The sequence below is a fragment of the Myotis lucifugus genome, unplaced genomic scaffold, assembly GCF_000147115.1.
Source record: "Myotis lucifugus unplaced genomic scaffold, Myoluc2.0 scaffold_210, whole genome shotgun sequence".
NCBI classification, from domain to species: Eukaryota; Metazoa; Chordata; class Mammalia; order Chiroptera; family Vespertilionidae; genus Myotis; species Myotis lucifugus.
The window spans coordinates 1,075,269-1,094,328 of record NW_005871258.1 but is presented as its reverse complement, the minus strand read 5'-3'; the positions used below and the strand labels follow the sequence as shown (position 1 = coordinate 1,094,328).

The window sequence follows — 19,060 nt, the reverse complement described above, 5'->3', positions numbered from 1 at the left end:
TGGCCCACGGCCATAGTTTGAGGACCCCTGCTATAGTTCTATGAGTACAGGTCTGTTACCATCTTGGTTACATTTATTCCTAGGTACTTTTTTGTTGTTGTTGCAATAGTAAATGGGATTGTTTTCTTAGTGCCTCTTTCTGATAGTTCATTATTGGTGTATAAAAATACCACCTATTTATTCGTTTTAAATATATTTTTATTGATTTCAGAGAAGAAGGGAGAGGGAGAAGAGAGATAGAAACATCAATGATGAGAGCGAAGCATAGATCAGCTGCTTCCTGCATGCCCCACACTGGGGATTGAGACCACAACCTGGACATACGCCCTGACTGGGAATCAAACTGTGACCTCCTGGTTCATAGGTTGGTGCTCAATCACTGAGCAACACTGGCCCGGGAGGACTCATACTTTTAACCAGAGCATCAGGTGAACAGTGTCTTCTATACAAGTCGGCATGGCCCTGACCTTGTCTGCTTAGGGTTGTCACCTCTGATGCTGACTAAAAGTGCACATCCCTGCCCAGCCCCTCGTCTGAGCAAGCAGAGCAGGACATTCTGAAGATCTGACACAGGAGGAGACACGTCTTTGAAGAGAATCCATTGGCCATTTTGTCTAGTTGAGCCTCAGAGTGCCCACAGAGTGGTCACCTGGGTCTAGGGCTAGCTTGTCATCAGCTTCTGCAGGTGTGGAAATCTCATCATAGCCTCCAGTTTAGCAGACTTGATTAAAGACATAAACCAGGACACTCATTCATCAACGTGCAGTGTCTGATCTTAGGGTACGCTAATCCCAGGGCCAACTTCCTTGCGAGTCCAAATTGGTGTGGAATCGGCCCGAGAAAGGCAGAAATGCTCTGTGGAATGTTCTTGGTCTCCCTGTGCAGGCCTGCCTTGCCAGTCTGTCTCTAGGACATGCTGGATAAAAATAAACAGGGATCTGGCTCTTTATATTTTGGTTCTTTTAAATGTCACTGTGACATTATCTCTCTTCCTGCTTGCTCCTCCCCCTTCCCAGTGTGACTAAAGCAGAAAATGTTGGTCACCCTCCTGGTGCGACTTGAGGAGGAGTGAAATGAGGAGAGGTTGGGTTGGGGCCTGAGGAGGGTAGAGCTAACTCAATTGCCCTGGAGCTATTGGAAGTCTGTGAGTAGGAGCAAATATGATCAGAGTTATCACATTTATTATTTTAATTGCAAAAGTGACACCTCCAGAGCTTAGGATGAAGAGAGAAACTAAATTTAGGCAATCTAGAGCAGGAGGGGGGATGGGGGGATGGGAGGAGGGGGGGAGGGGACTGTTAACAATGACACCCTGTTTGCTCTCCTTTTAACACCTTTAGTCAAGTGGTGTGAGTTTCCTTGCTATTGAGATGAAATACTCCTTTTTAACCAGAAGGTGGGGCTGGCTCCCTGGAAACAACTTCAGAGGCCTTCCTGGACTGGCTTACTGTGAGGCAGGTGCTGGCATAAGGTTGCATCCTTCACCACCGTTTCATTATAACACTAAGGAGATGCCATAGGAACTTAACTCCTGTTTGTTTCCATTAGCCTGTGGTTAAACTGGTTTCGTTATATGTCATGTAGCTTAAGAGTCACAGGACCTATCAAGGACATTAAGTGAGGACTTTGTGCACCAGTTTTTCAAGTAGCTTCAGTCCGTGGATATGCGTCAGAATCCCATAGGCAGTCTTTTCCTACCTGGGCCCCACCTGGACATTCTGGCTTAATTGGTCTGGGGTGGGCTCTGGGTAGTGGGTCTCAAACTCTGCTGCACATTTAGTCTCCTGCAAGCTTTTAACACTCTGACCACACACCTGGGGCAGGAGCCCTCCGTCAGCATTTTCTAGATCAGATGGTTCTAGTGTGCGGCCCACTATGGGAGCTTCCCAGGTGATTCTAACCTGCAGCAGGACCGGCTCCCCTGCTGGGGAACAGACATTCGGGTGCCTCTCTGGGTGTGGCCACAGTTGGAATGAGTGGGATGGAGAGCGATCAGCCAGAAAGACTCCACTGAGTCACCCTCCATCTCCCTCTTATGTAGAGGCTTGGCCTCCTGCTTTCCATGCTGGGGGTGGCCCAGAGGTAATGGATGCGATGTGAGCAGGGTCTTAGCAGAAAGGAAGGGGCCACGAACAGCTGAGAGCCGGGCATCACCCAGAACCCTTTCTATCCCTGTCCTTCCAGCTTTGTGACGACCAACTGGGCTCTGCAGTTTCGTTGAGCGGAATCTGACCTGGCCTTACCTGGCTTGGACCCTGGACAAGAACACCGTGGGCTGCCTACCCACAGTGGCGATGTGGTATCCAGTCGGCCACGAACACGAGTAGCGAGTATCACATCGTCCAGGACACCAAACCAGCCACTTCACCGCGGCCCTGCAGGTGAGGGCCGTGTCCTCCCGCTCCCTCAGTGTGCCCCTGGCAGCCTGCACCCTGGTCACCCTGCCCAAATCTGAGTACCTCTGGGGGCCCAGTAGGGTGGTTCCAATCATTGTTACTCAGGGGTGTTGAAAAGCGCAGGGTAGCTGTGTTCAGTTATCCTAAAGTCAGAGGCCTTTTCCACATCTTCTGGTGGGAGGAGCCCACAGAATCTGGGGGGGAAGGGCAGCCCAGGTTGGTAGGTGACCCCAAAGCAGAGTTGTGCACTCAGATGCCACTTTGGCCGGGCAGGGGCAGGGGAAGTGAGAGAGGCTCCCCCTTGAGGGCAGCTCTCACCAGCGGCTGCCACGCAGCAGTGCAGGCTCGGTGTTCCTGACTGTATTTTCATGAGAAGCCAGATCACATCGATTTTCTACTCAACATGCTGGAATAATTTTGTATTTCAGAGTAAAAGCCAAATTCTCTACATATCGTATTTGCAGCATAGGCAGAATAATGGCCTCCAAAGACGTCAAAGATTGCAGATGGAATTAAAGTTGCTAATGAACTGACCTTGAGGTAGGGAGATGATACCGGAAATTGGTGGTTACCAATGTAACCGCAAGAGTCTTCATGAGTGAAAGAGGCAGGAATGTCACTGTGATGCAATGTGGGAACCACGTGACAGGCCATTGCTGGCTTTGAACATAGGAGGGAGCCCTAAGCCAAACACAGTGGGCAGCCTGTAGAAGCTGGAAAGGCAAGAAAACGGACGCTCCCGAGAGCCTCCAGAAGGAATGCGTGCTGCCGCCCCTTTTTTTAGACCAGTGAGATGCATTTTGGACTTCTAACCTCCAGAACTGTAAGGTAATAGATGTGTGTTGCTTAAAGCCACCAAATTTGTGTTAAGTTGTTGCAGCAGCAGTAGGAAACAGATATACAAAATAAAAAGCTGCCATCTCAGACTCCTGTCTCTCACTCCCTCTTCGTCCACCCCATGACCTCATTGCTATTTCTCAAGCACATGCCATGCCAAACCCTCTGCTGTGTCAGGGCCTGTGCACTTCCAGTGCCCTCAGCCTGAAGCAGGTTTTGAATCACAAAGCATTTCTGTTGGGGATGATTGGTGAGATGGGGCCTGAGACTAAGAGCCAGCTGACTTCTGCTTTCAGCCATGACACAGAGACAGGGACCAGATTTATCCTCATGCCCTGAACATGCTAAAAAAAAAAAGACAAAACACATGAAAGCATGGTTTTAAAATACTGGACAATAGGCAGTGCAGGGGAGTAATTCTCAACAGAAAGTAATTCTCAACAGAAAGGGAATTAACAAGGTGAGCCCTGGAGTTTCCCAGGCAGTGAGCAAGGAGGGGGAACCCAAATTGAGTCAGTTATTTGAAGGAGTTTGGAAGGTGGAGTTCAGAGTTTGTGGAGACCAAAGTGGCTAGAATTTGGAGAGAGGAGAGGAACAGTGAGGGAAAGCTCCAGAGAGCTGCAGCGGACTCCCCACAATCCTTTGGCTGAGTACTGATCAGTGCCTAGGTGAAAGGAAACTATTGCGACCTGGGAAAGAACTAGCAAAAGGGGAAGGCAGATACACAGCCAAGAATAGCATTCCCACCAGCCAGAATGGAAAGAGCTCCTAATACATGGAGCACTGAATAGAGTCCTCACAAAGATCTTGGCTCGGTAATGGGGCCAAATTAGCCCTAGATAAAGACTGTTTTGGACCTGACAAAGCTTAAAAGCAAGCTTCTAAAGCAGCTCTGACCAACATAACTTTCTTCAAGTATTGTCCAATCCTATATTAGACAATACTATACTATATTGTCCAATACTATATTGTCCAATAGTATATTGGACAATACTATATTGGACAATAGCCATGTGTGTACATTTGAAATGTGTATAGTACAAATGAGGAACTGAAATTTAAATTTTACTTAATTTTATTAACATAAATCCAAATAGACATATGTGTTTAGTGGTTACTATTTTCAACAGGGAAGCTCTAAAGGATCAAAATATTTCCAAGTAAACTTACTGCATCTCAGAACAAAGTCTAAATATATTTAAAGAAAAACAAAAACCTCCAGCATGTAACAGTGTAAAATCTGCAATGTCTGGTAGCCAATAAAAACTATGAGCTATGGAAACAAGCATAAAAATATGACCCATAAATAGGAGAAAAAAGTCAGTTGATGGGAATAGAAACATATCTAGAAATGACACAAATGATAAAATTAGTATGCACTGAACTTAACAGCTATTTTAATATATATTCCATATTTCCAAGAAGGTAGAGCAAAGCTTGAACATGATGGGGTAAGCTTAACCCTGCTGAACACAAAAATGGGAATTCTTCCATAGGGAGATGAAGGGAGATGGGACCTTGAAAGGGAACTCCCTTAAAATTACATCATCTATAAATCTTTCCATGACAACTCATTTTCCCATGGGGGCTTCAGGAAATTCTTACTCCCATGGCACCCCAAGAGCTCCACAGCCACCAGTAACAGGTGGCTCCCCAATAACAGGACCTCTGACTTCTTTATCTAAAATAGCAGCAACACTCAATTTAAGTTTTTAGTATCTAGCTATACTTACAAACTATAGGATACCTGAAAATAAATGCTACAAAATATGAGAAAATGTTACAGCACACATAATGATGAAAAAAAATCAGAGCAGAGAATGGAAAACATATGGCACTTATATTTATTTAAATGCACTTCTATGAAGAATTTGTTCTAACTTAAAATTTGTTTATGTCTGTCGATAACATTTTGAGGGGGGAAAAGGAATACTTACCAGGCAAAAACAGGAATTGTTAGTCTCTTCACATGTGAGATTACTTTTGAAATGCACATGCGAATACTAAATCAAAATAATAAAAAAACAGCTTTAAAAACCTAGTTATCTATTTCATCTGTGAAGAGAGAGAGAGAAAGAGAGAGAGAGAGAGAGAGAGAGAAAGAGATAAAGCCACCAATAAAGTTGAGAAGCCCTTGGGTTAAGAAAAGTGGGGCATGTTAAACATTAAGAAATATTACATTGACATTTCAAGTGAGGCTCCAAAAATTTAGCAGAATAAAATGCAGTTCTCATTCTTTTTCACTAAAAACTCTCTTTTCTACTTTTAGGTAATGGGTTAATTTTAACATAGTTGGATGGCCAAAAATATTATTCCTGGTTGTTAAAATAGTGTTCCCTAAAATAGAGAATTGGACAGGAAAACAGTCGATAAAACTTTAAATATCAATTGCGGAGTGTACCCTTTCCTTTTTTTGGTTAACCACCAGTTTTTCTGGAAAGGGACCAGCGTGTGGAGAAGGGATACCAATCGGGAATCTACGCTTTCACTGCTAGTGCTGCCACTTCCCAATTCAACCCTGACCCAGAGCTGACCCTGGCAGACTGCAGGCCCCTGGCGCCCATAGAACAGACCGGCTCTCTCCCTGGGTGCTCTGGCAGGACCCGGCCTGGGAGGCTCCCTGACACTCGGCTGCGGCAGGAGACCGCGCCAACCTCCCAGGACCCAAGAGCAGCTCTGGGGGATAAGGAGTTCACTGGGTCCAGATCGGCGCCTGATCTATGGGGAAAGTGGTACAACCTCTTGGCAGCAAAGCTGCAGGTGTTTCAAAGCTTTGGGAAAGCTGCGGGATGCGCATGCGCATTCCACCCAGGTGCCGCTACCAAGGAAAAGGACTAGCCCCTGTTACTAGGAGACCGGACGCTCCTGTGGAAACTCCGCGCTGTAGAGCGTGCGCCTGCGCGGCGCGGATGGACCACGAGGAGGCCTTCCCTAGGCGTCTGAGGGCTGGCACGTGAACGGACGCATCGCCCCTTGCGTGGGTGCGCGCGCAGGCCTCGTAGTCCCTGAGAGAAGGAGCGTCGAGCCAGGTACGCGTGCGCACAGGGACTGTGGGCTTGAGGAAAGGATGTGGAGCTAAGGCGCCAGGAAGTGGAGGAGAAGCGCCCCTCAGGTACAGAGCGTGAGGGCGGAGTCGACGGCGGCGCGGGGCGGTGCTAACCGCTCCGCCTCCTTCCCGTCAGGTGTCGTCTTCCACCACCTGCACCTCCAGCGGGGCGGGGCCGGGTCCATTTGGGGGTGGGAAGGGCGGGGAGAGGGCGGAGGATGGAGATGGGGTGGGACTTGAGTCGCTGCGGGAGGCGGCGGCCTGGCAGGCGCCGGGATGAGCTCTGAGGAGGCGGCTGGGCCGGGAAGTCCCGGGAGGGACCTGGCGCCCCAGGTAGAGGCCGCGGCGATGGCCGGTGGGGGCCCAGCAGTTTCTGGGCCGGAAGGCCTCTGAGGAGGCAGCGGCCAGGGGCGTGTGTGGGGTCGGGGCGGGGTGACCCCGAGGCAGGGGTTCGCGGCTTGAGCTGCTGTGAGGGGCAGTGGCGGCTTGAGCTGCTGTGAGGGGCAGTGGCGGCCGAGCTCGGCCCGGGAAGCCTCCGGGAGCCGCCCTGCTCCCGCCGCCCTTTCTCGGGAGCGCAGGGCTGGCCAGTTCCTATGGTGACCGCTTGGCGTCCTGCCGCCCTGCGCTGGGTTGCGGGGGGCTGTTGGGCTTAGAGACGCTGCGGACGGAGCTGAGCCTTTGGAAGTCAGATCGGGGAGCCCAGCCCGGCTCCGGGCTCCCAGCCTCTCATTTCTGAGTTCTTGACAGACTTCGGGGGCGAAGGGCCGAGGGGAAGGGCGTCCTCATGAAAACCTCATGTAATTTCAGTGCCCGGGAAAGGCAGGGTGAGCGGGCTTTTGTCTGAAACTAGTGGAGGCAGTTGAGAACCGAGGCAGTCATGGGCCTGATACCCAGATACGCACAGGAATACTTCTTTCCCTTTAAACAAAGTCAAGGATCGCGGCATCAGGAAAAGCTTGCAAAGATGACGGTGTCCGAGTTTTCCTTCTTCCCCTCCATACCCTCATACCTCCCGGTATTCGGTGTTTTAAATGCCCTCTACTGGCATCTCAACTACGCCTTTTGTGGTTGTAAGGAAATAAATAACAGTCGGCCTTTAAGTAGAGGAAATAGGTTAGTTATAAATGTAAAAGGAGCGTGTCACATTCAAACCTGCCTCCAGGATAAAAACTTTTTTTTGGTTTTTATTTTAATCAACTAAATCAATCTTTTTAAAATCCTCACCCAATTTTAAAATCCTCACCCAATCCTCAGGAGGATATGTTTTTATTGATTTCTAGGGAGACAAGGGAAACATGGATGTGAGGAAGAAACATCAATCGGTTGCCTCCCTAGGCTGGGATCTAACAGGCACCCTAGGTTTGTGCCCCAATTAGGAGTGGAACCCACAAAGGTAGATCACTTCAACCAGCGAGCCACCTGCCCAGGGCTAAATCAGTCTTAGTTAGTGGGAAATAATTAGGAAGGTACATTAATGAAATATTAATTTGAAATGATAAATTTTGGCATTATTTAATGGCAGCTTCCCAAATATATCTGATTTTAAATGTTTCTTTTCTGAAAAAAAAGAAAAGAAAGAAACCACTGCTTTAGCCCAGCATCTAATCAGTTGTAGAGCTTTCAGGCTGTCTTTCTGTCCTGGTCTCCAGTTGCTTGGTCCAGTTCGTTGTAGGATCATTTGCTCTTGAAGTCCTCCCGGTACAGAGGCAGTAAGAGCAGGTGTTACTAGATTTATTCCCTTTTCCCATCACATGCCCTTCTCCCCTGATGTAGCCACTATGCTAGCCACTTCCTTGCTTTTCCTCCATCTTCGTATGTGAATATGCATGTTCTAATTTGGCTTGCTTTTGAACTTATGCAAATGAAATTTTACTAAGTATTTCTTTGCATTTTGCTTCTTAAAACAGTTGTTCAGTGTTCTGATGTAAGAGTATCACAACTGATCTACTCTTCTCTTGGTGGACATTAAAGATTTTACAGTTTTGGTGAATGTGAAGAACGTTATTGTGAAGCTTCTTATACATGTCCCCGATGGTAATCTTTTATTTCCCCATGGTAATCTTTTGAAGTGAGCTAGTTAGTAAGGCAGTCCCATATCTTAGTTATGGTATGACATCAGTTTAAATATTATTAAATTCTGTAAGTTCGTAAAAACCTCTTGAAAACAGCTATTTAACCCCTTATGTACCCAAGAGGTCTTCATAAGTGATTCCTCTCTTAAGACCTTTATTTATGAACTTTTAAAACACAAGTTATTTCTTTACAGTATAATCTGAATGGAAGAGAAGTAAGAACTTTGGGTTTTAATGGAATGACTAGGAGAGGTTATTTCTTTTTCATAGGAAAGGTTGACTGTTGTGGCTTTACTATTTTGTTTGAGGTGAATTACCAAAACGTTTACTCACAGATTTTTATCATAAATACAAATACCTGTCTCAAAATTGTTCATAAAACTTTGTGTGCTTCCCTGTATCTCTGTTAGTGAGGCTATTCCTTCCTACTTCAAGGTGTCTATCAGTTTGAACACTTGGGGACAGTTTTATAAAAAGAAAACAAGTTGACCTTTTGTGGAACTAGCATTCAGAATCTCACATAAAATACTCCAGTGTTCTAACAAAATATTCAGTAGACATTTATTGACACATATTATATACCTGATATTTTGCTCAACACTGGTAATACCTTTTAGCAAATGATCTTACCTCCTTTTTTACTGAAAAATTAAAATTCTACCAGGCAGGAACTTCTGCAGATATCTATCCCTTGAAAAATTGGCCCTGGCTGGTGTGGCTCAATTGGTTGGGTTTCATCCCATGCACCGAAAGACCACCAGTTCAATTCCTAGTCAGGGCACATTCCCAGGGTGCAGGCTCGATTACCCAGTGGGATGCGTGAAGGAGGCAGGCAGTTGATGTTTTGCTCTCACATCAATGTTTCTCTCCCTCTTCCTTCCTCTCTTTTTCTAAAAATCAATAAAAAAAATTTTTTTAAACATATTTCTCCTTATCTTAATCTTTACTTGAACTTGCTTTTCTCTTTCTTGTCTCAGAGGACGGTGCACAGCCTATATCTGGGTTTCTTGTTAGCCCAGTGGCCCTGCTCCATTAGTTAGCATTAACCCATGTCTTAGAATCTTTATTGTGTTTACAAAACTGTAGGGCTTCTTAACCTGGAGTAAGAGAACTTAGAGGGCTCTTGAATCCCCTGAAACTATGAAGTTGTGTATGTGTTTGCATTTAGGAGAGACCCCAGGGCTTTCGTTTAATTCTGGAAGCTTTCCTTGATGTAAGAGAATTAAGAAACAAGATTTTCTACTTTGTAATGACCCTTCAAAAACCTTGGTTTTTTCTAACTTTCACTCTACCTCTCTTCTCACAATCATGCTTCCTTTTCCTTAGTACTAACTCATTTATTAGTCCTCATCAAACTTGCTTCCACCCCATCCCTACCATTAAAACTACTTTGTTCCAGTCATCAACATTGACTATATTGAAAACTAGAGGCCCGATGCACAAAAATTTGTGCACTCGGGGGGAGGGGTGGTCCCTCAGCCCGGCCTGTGCCCTCTCACAGTCTGGGACCCCTCCGGGGATGACCACCTGCTGGCTTAGGCCCGCTCCCCGGGGGATCGGGCCTAAGCTGGCAGTCAGACATCCCTCTGGCAGCCCGGGAGCCCTCAGGGGATGTCCACTTGCCAGTGGGGAGCAGGCCTAGCTGCAGTCAGACATCCTTAGCACTGCTGAGGAGGCAGGAGAGGCTCCCACCACCACCACTGTACTGGCAGCCTGGCTTGTGGCTGAGCAGAGCTCCCCCATGTGGGAGCTCACTGACCACCAGAGGGCAGCTCCTGCATTGAGCGTCTGCCCCCTGGTGTTCAGTGTGTGTCATAGTGACCTGTCATTCCCAGTGTTTCTGCTGTTAGGGTCAGTTTGCATATTACCCTTTTACTATATAGGATAGAGGCCTGGTGCACAAGTGGGGGCCAGCTGGTTTGCCCTCAAGGGTGTCCCGGATCAGGGTGGGGGTCCTGCTTGGGTGCCTGGCCAGCCTGGGTGAGGGGCTGATGGCTGTTTTCAGGCTGGCCACACCGCCTTTAGGGTGGGGGTCCCCACTGGGGTGCTTGGCCAGTCTGGGTGAGGGGCTGAGGGCCGTTTTCAGGCTGGCAGGGGACTGAAGCTCCCAGCTTCTCCTTTTTTTCTTTTTTCTTTTTCCAGAGCGGCCTGGAAGCAGGTATCTGGGATTTATTTATCTTCTATAATTGAAACTTTATAGCCTTGAGTGGAGTCCAGGGCCGGTCAGGGCAGGCGGGAAGCTTGGCTTCTTCCATCGCCGGGGGCAACCCAAGCCTCCTGCTCACTCCAGCTTTGTGGCCATGGCCACCTTAGTTGGGTTAATTTGCATACTGGCTCCTGATTGGCTGGTGGGCGTGGCTGGTGGGCATGGCTTGACGGTTAATTTGCATCTTTCTCTTTTGTTAGTGTAGATGTTTTATTGAGTACCAATTTTGTGCTATGCACCTTTCTAGGCATTATAGTTATGACAGTGAGCAGATAAGAGCCTAGATCTCTTGGAGCTTACCTTCTAGTAGGGGGAGAAAACTAGTGAAGAAATAAATTATATAATTTCAAATGATATAAGTGTAAATAACCTAACAAGAGAGTGACTAGGAGAGAGGCTATTTAGGTAAGAGGTCAGGGAAGAGCCCAAGAGCTGAGCTGGGGGTAAGATGGAGCCAGGCATAGGCTGGGCCTTAACATGGAATGATAGTGGTTCAGTAGAGGATCAGAAAGAAAACCGATAAAGCCGGCAGGTGGACAACGAAGAGAGTGGTAGGTCTGTTTAGGAAAGTGAAGGCAGGGCCCAAATCACATAGGACCTTAAAACGGTGGGTTTTATTCTGATTGCATTGGGGAGCCATTGGAGTGTTTTTGAGGAGGATCTCATTGTTTTAAAGTGATTCTTTTCATCTCCATTTGGAAAATAGCTGCAGGGAGCAACATAGAAGCAGAAAGACCACTTAGGAAATGTGCAGTAATCCGTGTGCGAGATGATGGTGACTTGAACCATGGAAGTGGTAATAAAAGTGTAGAGAAGTGGTGGGTTTGGAGTTAGAACCCACAGGGCTTGTTGATGCATTTGATGGGGATCAGGGAAAGAGGAGACAAAGGTGACTCCTCTGGCACTGCCTTAGGCACTGCCATTTGACCTGGGAGAGACTGGGAAGGAGCCTAGTGGAGGCGTGCTGAGAGCAGACTGCAGGTGGGAGAATTAGAGGTCTGTTTTACACAAGTTAAGTTGCAATGGCTGTGGACATCCAATAAACACAATATAATGTGCTCCGATAGGGTGTAGTCATAGTTTTTTGGGAACATGTAAAATCCATTCTATGTCTTTTGGAGGGAATTAGAACTCAGAAATATTCTTTCGTAGTCCTTTTCTCTATATTCCCTTAGCACCCATGTGCATTCATTCCTCTAGTGTGCACTAATCCTGCTGTACTCAAATTTCTGATTTATTAGTTCTGGAGTTCCCTAGATCATTGCGGGTTGAAATTATAGCTTTTTATTTGGTTTCCATATTTCTGTCCCCAGAATCTAATATTGGGTCTTCATTACTCTGTTTATAAATTTGAGAATTGAATAAATGTGACTGTTACAGTCTGATAGTATGAACTGAAACAGTGATAGGAATGGAAGATATGAATTTGAGAGAGATTTTAGTGAAAAATTAGTAGGACTTGATGGCCAATTAGATAAGTTGAGTCACTGAGAAGAATTAGGAATAATAGTAATGGTTAATAATAATAATTATATATATAGACTTGCTTAGTCTGGCACTTTTCTAAGTGCTTTACTTATATGAATCCTCATAGCAGCTCTTTGAGGCGAGTACTGTTATCATTCCCATTTTATAGGTGAAGGCTTGGCCAGAGAAGTAACTTGCCTCTAGTCATGCAGCTAAGAAGCGGCAGAACTAGCATGATGAACATGAACAGTCTGATGCTAATGAACACACTCTTAACCACTATGCTATGTTACTTCCCAATTGAGAATGATTGTGGTTCTCACTTGGATGTTTATGATAACAGTTTGCTGCTCGCAAAGTACTTTACTTGCATTCTCTGAGATATGTACAGGAATACAAGTTCCATTCATAATCCATTTAAAGATCATGGGAATGTGGAGAATATTCTGGTGGCTGGCTAGACAAGGGCATTTCAGATACATTGATTTATCTCCCTTTTTACTGCCTCCTAAGCTAGTGCAGGGAAAGTAGCAGCTCTACTGTGATCGTCTCTTGGCCTCTTCCTACTTTTAATTTCTAGATTAGTCTGATGGGTAATTTTATAGAACTCCCACTTGACCATTGAGATTCCCAAAGAGAAGAAAGAATATTCAATTGTATCTGCTGTGGTACACTGCTTCATTGTCACATCTACTAAATTTTATGATACCTTCCTATCACAGACAGCTCTGTGCAGGCTGGGGCAGTACAGAGAGTTCTAGGACATTGCTTGTTCTTAACATTCTAATGATCATGTGAGGGAGATGTACATCCAGAAAACCAAATAGCTACATAAGTTGTTCTATAACGACTATATACAAAATTCTCATTGAAGAAGTGATCACTATTCAATGGAGAAGACAAAGAAAACCTCTAAGAGAATCTAGAAGTCTAGCTGAAACTTAGGAATGTCTTCATTGTTAGTTAAATGGATAAAAGGGTGAGGGCAAGGCTTAACGAATAAAAGATAACATGTTTCTGCCCTGGCCAATTTTGCACAGTGGATAGGGCGTTGGCCTGCAGACTCAAGGCTCCCTGGTTCGATTCTGGTCAAGGGCATGTACCTTGGTTGCGGGCACATCCCCAGTGGGGAGTGTGCAGGAGGCAGCTGATTGATGTTTCTCTCTCATCGATGTTTCTAACTCTCTATCTTCCTCTCCCTTCCTCTCTGTAAAAATCAATAAAAAATATATATATTTTTAAAAAAGATAACATGTTTCTGAATGTATAAAGAATGTGGAGTAGTTTGGAATAGTTTGTCCTTAATTGAGGGATTCTTGGAGGTGTCAAGTAGGAGATAAATTTGGAGTCATGGGAAGGGACCAAATTATAAGAGCTCTGAATGCTAGGTAGGCTTAGACTGTACCTGACTTCCCTGAATTAATTTGGGTTGAGGCCTATTTCAAAATAAGAAGATGGAGAATAAATATTAATTCAATGCTTGTTTTATGGGATGTTTTATGGGTCTAGTTTCTATACTAGCCCAATAAGGATTGCTGAGCATCTTTATGGAAATGCAGTATTTCAGGCATATTGTGAATAAAAATCTGCATTTTAATAAGATTCCCAAGTGATTTGTATATTCACTAAAAAAATTGAAAAGTACTATAGGGAGGAGTCATTTGATTCTGTTATTCTAAGTCAAATGTTTATAAGTAGGAACATATTTTTCAAGAGAAACTGTATAAGGAATTGGATTTCAGCCTACCCATAAAGGCATAAACGATTCATAGTTAGAAATACTCTGTGGGATCTAATGCTAAGTTACAAGTGAGGCAATAACTGCTGGAGTGAAGAACAGAAACACAGACTTCTGTTTTGTTTAGGAAAAGGAAAAAAGGAAGAGACGTCTGTCACACTGCTAAGTGCTGGATTAGACATTGTGTGACATAAGCTTAGTGGCTGGGGGATCCTGATTCTGGAGTATAACAGCTGTGTTGCCAGGAGGGATCTAAGATACTTACAGGAAATTCTCTCTTCCTTAACATAAAGGCAGCCTTGATTCAGGAAAAGAACAAATTATTTTCCTAAATTATACAATTTCTAAGACACTTTGTCAAGTAAAAATGTACAATGTGGATTAGTATGTGTAGTATGTTAAAGTGAAATATCTTGTTATTTTGCACATGTACAAATATGTATGTGGGAACAATTTCTAGGAATGGGATTATTTGTACAGAAGCTATGAGTATTTGTAATGTTTGTAGATTTTATTTAACCGTTTGAGTCACAGGGGGTATTGAAAAAACACTGTCGAAGAATCCCAAACAGCGCAACCGCGCTTTCTCTAAATGAGTACGAAAAGACCCAAACAGCGTGATAGCGCTTGTTTTATTTTATGTCGAGAAATACCAAGCAGCGCGATTGCGCTGCTTGGGACTCAAATGGATATTAATTAAAAGGAGCTGTGTGATGTACTTGCGTCAGTAAATCTGAGCGCGCGACTTCGACAATTGGTAACGCACCGTCAGCTGTCCACAACGTTCGAAATGTGCTGGGTTTCCTTGACATAAAATCTCAGCAGCGCAATTGCGCTGCTTGGGACTCAAACGGTTAATTGATCTTCATAAGTATTGTACTTCATATACACTGCCACCAGTGGTGTATAACAATACTACGTTATATATACAACTATTTTATCTTTGCCAGTGTGAGTTGAAAAATTGTATCCAAGGTTGCTTCAATTTGTATCCCTCGCCCTAGCCGGTTTGGCTCACTGGATAGAGCGTCGGCCTGGGGACTGAAGGGTCCCAGGTTCGATTCCGGTCAAGGGCATGTACCTTGGTTGCAGGCACATCCCCAGTAGGGGGTGTGCAGGAGGCAGCTGATCGATGCTTCCCTCTCATGGATGTTTCTAACTCTCTATCACTCTCCCTTCCTTGCTGTAAAAATTTGTATCCCTCTAAATGGTGATATTGAGTATCTTTAAATCTATTTAAAAGTCATGTATGTGAAGTATCCATATTCTTTGCCACTTTTTCTACCAAGGTATTTCTTTTCCTTTCTTATTTATTGGAATTATTAATACACTGGAGGCCCAGTGCATGAAATTCATGCAAGGTTGTGTGTGTGTGTGTGTGTATGTGTGTCCCTCAGCCCAGCCTGCACCCTCTCCAATCTGGGACTCCTCGAGGGATGTCCGACTGTCCATTTAGGCCTGATCCCTAAACGGGCAGTCGGACATCCCTCTCACAATCCAGGACTGCTGGCTCCCAACTGCTCGCTTGCCTGCCTGCCTGATTGCCCCCTAACCACTCCCCTGCCAGCCTGATCGACGCCTAACTGCTCCCCTGCCTGCCCAGTTACCCCTAACTCCCCTCCACTGCCGGCCTGGTCACCCCTAACTGCCCTCCACTGCTGGCCTGGTCACCCCTAACTGCCCTCCCCTGCAGGCCTGGTTCCCCCCAACTGCCCTCCCCTGCCAGTCATCTTTGACCACATGGGGGCGGCCATCTTGTGTGTTGCAGTGATGGTCAATTTGCATATTACCTCTTTATTATATAGGATTAGGGAGAAGCCAGCCCTTTGTGATATGGGTAGCAAACCTTTTTGGAAAACACAGGCCTAGAGATAGATACTTAATTTGCTGCTGACCCAATATTTTCTTAGTACAGTGATTACCAAGGGGATAGGCTGAGGTATGTCTCCTTTGAAAAGCATGTTCAATATTGTAGTTTCATATTTGGAAAGCACACAGAAAAAGTTTTATAACATAAAATGTTAAGAAAGTAAAGCTTGCTGAAATATTCTTTGCTGGTATGACAAGGTTAAAACCAATTGAAAATGTACCTTAAGAATGTGGTTAATTTAAAAAGTTTATATACTGTTGTGAGAAACCACAAAGCTGTTTTAAAAAGAATGTCCTGGTATTATTCCTATTCTTTCCACTAGGTTACCACCAAAGAACATGATTTTGGTCTAGGGGCTCCAGTTTCCGAAGCTGGAAAATACCAGAATACTCTCCAGCTAGAACAACAAGTGAGAACTCAAGATAAATTCATCTCTACACTGAAATTACAGGTTACATTTAATTTACATATGTATTTATTTCCCTGAATTAATTTTGGCTGGGGCCTATTTTAAAATAAGAAGGCGGAGAACATTAATTCAGTGCTGGCTTATGGTTTTATTTTCTGGGTCTAAAATCATTTCATTTTTATCTTAACCGTTTTGATACACAGAGTCTGAGTCAGTGAGTGCCAGCTGTGTGCCAGGTGTTCTATGAGGTGCTTTCAAGTACATAATCTTACTTCATCCCAACCTTGTGAAACTGTCGTTACTTCTATTTTACAGACATGGAAGCTGAAGTTCCAAGAGGTTAAAGAATTATGGTACTGGACTAATGAATGACAGAGCTAGGATTTCTCTGAATTCCCAAGTTAGTTAGGATTTGAATGCAGTTCTCTGAACTCCAAGTTGAGCATTATTTCTCTTCTCCTGGTGCCTAATCTGTGGGGTAGCTATTAATTAAGGTCATTGAAAGAAATTGCCTCTTGTAGGAAGAAGGAGTAGACTTACTTTTCCATAATCCTCTTACTAAGTACAGCTAAAAACCCTGAACATTATGTATGAAACAAGCATAGAACACTGAAAGGCAGGAGGAAGAAGGAAGACTGACTAGGGACCCCAACACACCAAGACTAGGAAAGGGACAGCCTAGCAAGGAAGACTACTTTTAGACAGTAACTGCCTGCTCTAAGCAACACTGTGGAAAACCTATAGCCCCGTTTCTGCCCACAAAGACTAGGAGCCTAGCTGGTTATCCTTGCCAGGCTGTAACAAGAAGCCCCAGCTGCACCTCATACCCTCCTCTCCCCCCACCAACTTCTTCATCCCCACAAGGTGGTGTCAAAGAAGAAGGCTGAGTTGGGAACCAAGACTTTTGTGCCCACAAGGCGGTAAGGGACGTTCCCAACCCCATTGTGTGTGTGTGAAGCACATGGGGAGCCTACAAGCAGCTACCCCCACCGGGTGGTGTGAAGTGCCTCCTTTCCTCCTTGCTGGAGTGGTGTCCGAGGAGAATATGCAGAGTTAGGGCTTTACCAGGACCCAGCACGAACAAGTCCACTCACCCACGGTGGCAGTGGTGGACATGTGAGAGCAGTAGCGAGGCACCTCTGCTCCATGCTCTTGTGGTATCAGCAGAGGCCCAGTGAGGAGCCTGAATTTCCATCCCTGCCCAGCAGGAACAAGGAGCTTCACCTTCTCCAGGTGTCCATGGAAGCCTCGGGTAAAAACTGGACTTCCTCCCCCCCACCCCCCCGAAGCAGGAACAAAGCAGTGTCCCTCCTTTCTAGCTGGAGCAGTGTCACAGGAAGCCCACTAAAACACAGGATCCAGAGTCTTAGAATACCAAGTTTCAATTAAAAGAAAAAATCACTCCTTATCCTAAAAATCAGGAAGATCTCAATTTCAGTGAGAAAAGACAGGATGTGCCAGGATTGATATGAATTAGATATTACAATGATCTGACAAGGATTTCAAATCAGCCATCTTATAAATGCTTCAGCAAGCATTTTTTACATACCTGGGATATAGAAAAGAAAATAGAAAATCTCAGCAAAGAAGTAAAAGATATAAAGAGATATAAACAAGAACCAAATGGAAATTTTAGAAGCAACCAAATTGTTCTTCAATAAGTGAATGGATAAACTGGTGCATCCATAGAATGGAATTGTAAAAAGAAATGTGTTATCAAGCCACAACAAGACATAAAGGAACCTTGAAAGCATATAGTTAGGTGGAAAAAGCCAATCTTAAAAGGTTACATATTCTGATTCTAACTATACAACCTGAAAAAGACAAAACATTGAGACCTTGGAGGGAGAGAGAGAGATGAATAGAGCGCAGGTGATTTTTAGGGCAGTATTCTGTCTGATACAATAATGATGGTTACATGTTAGTATACAATTGTCAGAACCCATAGAATCTACAACCCAAAGAATGAACCCTAATGTAAACGATGGAGTATAGTTAATCATAACGTATCAGTGTTGGTTCATCACTTGTAACAAATGTACCACACTGTTACAAGATGTAAAGCAAAGGGGAAATGGTGTGTGTATGTTTGGGGGTGGGGAAACAAAAGGTATGTGGGAAATCTCTGGAATTCCTGATCAGTTTTTCTATAAAACTGCTCTAAAAATAAAATTTATTAAAAATGTACAGAAGGAAATGTTTGTAAATCATATATCACATAAGGGATTAATAACCAGAATATAGTATAGAGAACTACAACTCAACAGCAACAACAAATCCAATTCAAAAGTGGATAACGGACTTGAGTAGACATTTCTCCAAAGAAGGTCTATCAATGGCTAATAAACATATGAAAAGATCACCAACCATTAAAGAAATGCAAAACCACAATGAGATATTACTTTACACTCATTAAGATGGATATTATAAAAAACAAAAACCAACCAACCAAACAAAAAACAGAAAATTACAGGTATTGGTGAGGATGGGGAGAAACTGGAGCCCTGTATGGTTGCTGGTGGGAAAGTTAAAATGGTGCAGCCATGTTGAAAAAAGTTTAGCAGCTGCTCAAAAAGTTAAATATAGAATTGCAGTATTTTCCCAGCTATTCTCCTAGGTGTATCCCAAAAGATTAAAAGCAGGTCCTCAAACAGATACTTGGACACCAATGTTCATAGCAGCATTATTCACAATAGCAAAAAGGTAGAAACAACCCAGATATTCATCAGCAGATGAATGGATAAACAAACTGGCACGTACATACAATGGAATATTATTCACCCTTAAAAAGAATGAAATGCTGATAGAAGCTACAACATGGATGAGCCTTGAAAACATTATGCTAAGTGAAATAAGGCAGGCACAGAAGGACAAATATTGTACAATTCCACTTATATAAGGTACCTAGAATAGGAAAATTCATAGAATTTGTTTAATGGGTACAGAGTTTCTATTTGGGATGATGGAAAAGTTCTGGACATGGATATAGAATGGTTGCACAACATTATGAATATACTTA

The 19,060-nt window shown here is 44.3% G+C and overlaps 1 protein-coding gene across 10 annotated transcripts in view; it reads left to right on the top strand.

Moving 5' to 3' along the window:
- Positions 1-6,260: 6,260 nt before the first annotated feature.
- LOC102419227 (testis-specific gene 10 protein-like) overlaps positions 6,261-19,060 on the top strand; it is a 142,529-nt gene continuing 129,729 nt past the window's right edge. For 6 of the 10 annotated variants that reach the window (XM_023761507.1, XM_023761508.1, XM_023761511.1 and 3 more), the window contains exons 1-2: positions 6,534-6,612; positions 15,955-16,083. In XM_023761507.1, the coding sequence (XP_023617275.1) occupies positions 6,556-6,612; positions 15,955-16,083 (186 nt within the window). In that variant the 5' untranslated portion in view covers positions 6,534-6,555. Of the gene's footprint in view, positions 6,346-6,533; positions 6,613-15,954; positions 16,084-19,060 lie in introns of those variants that run through there. The other 4 variants (XM_023761516.1, XM_023761512.1, XM_023761514.1 and 1 more) reach the window with 2 other exon arrangements.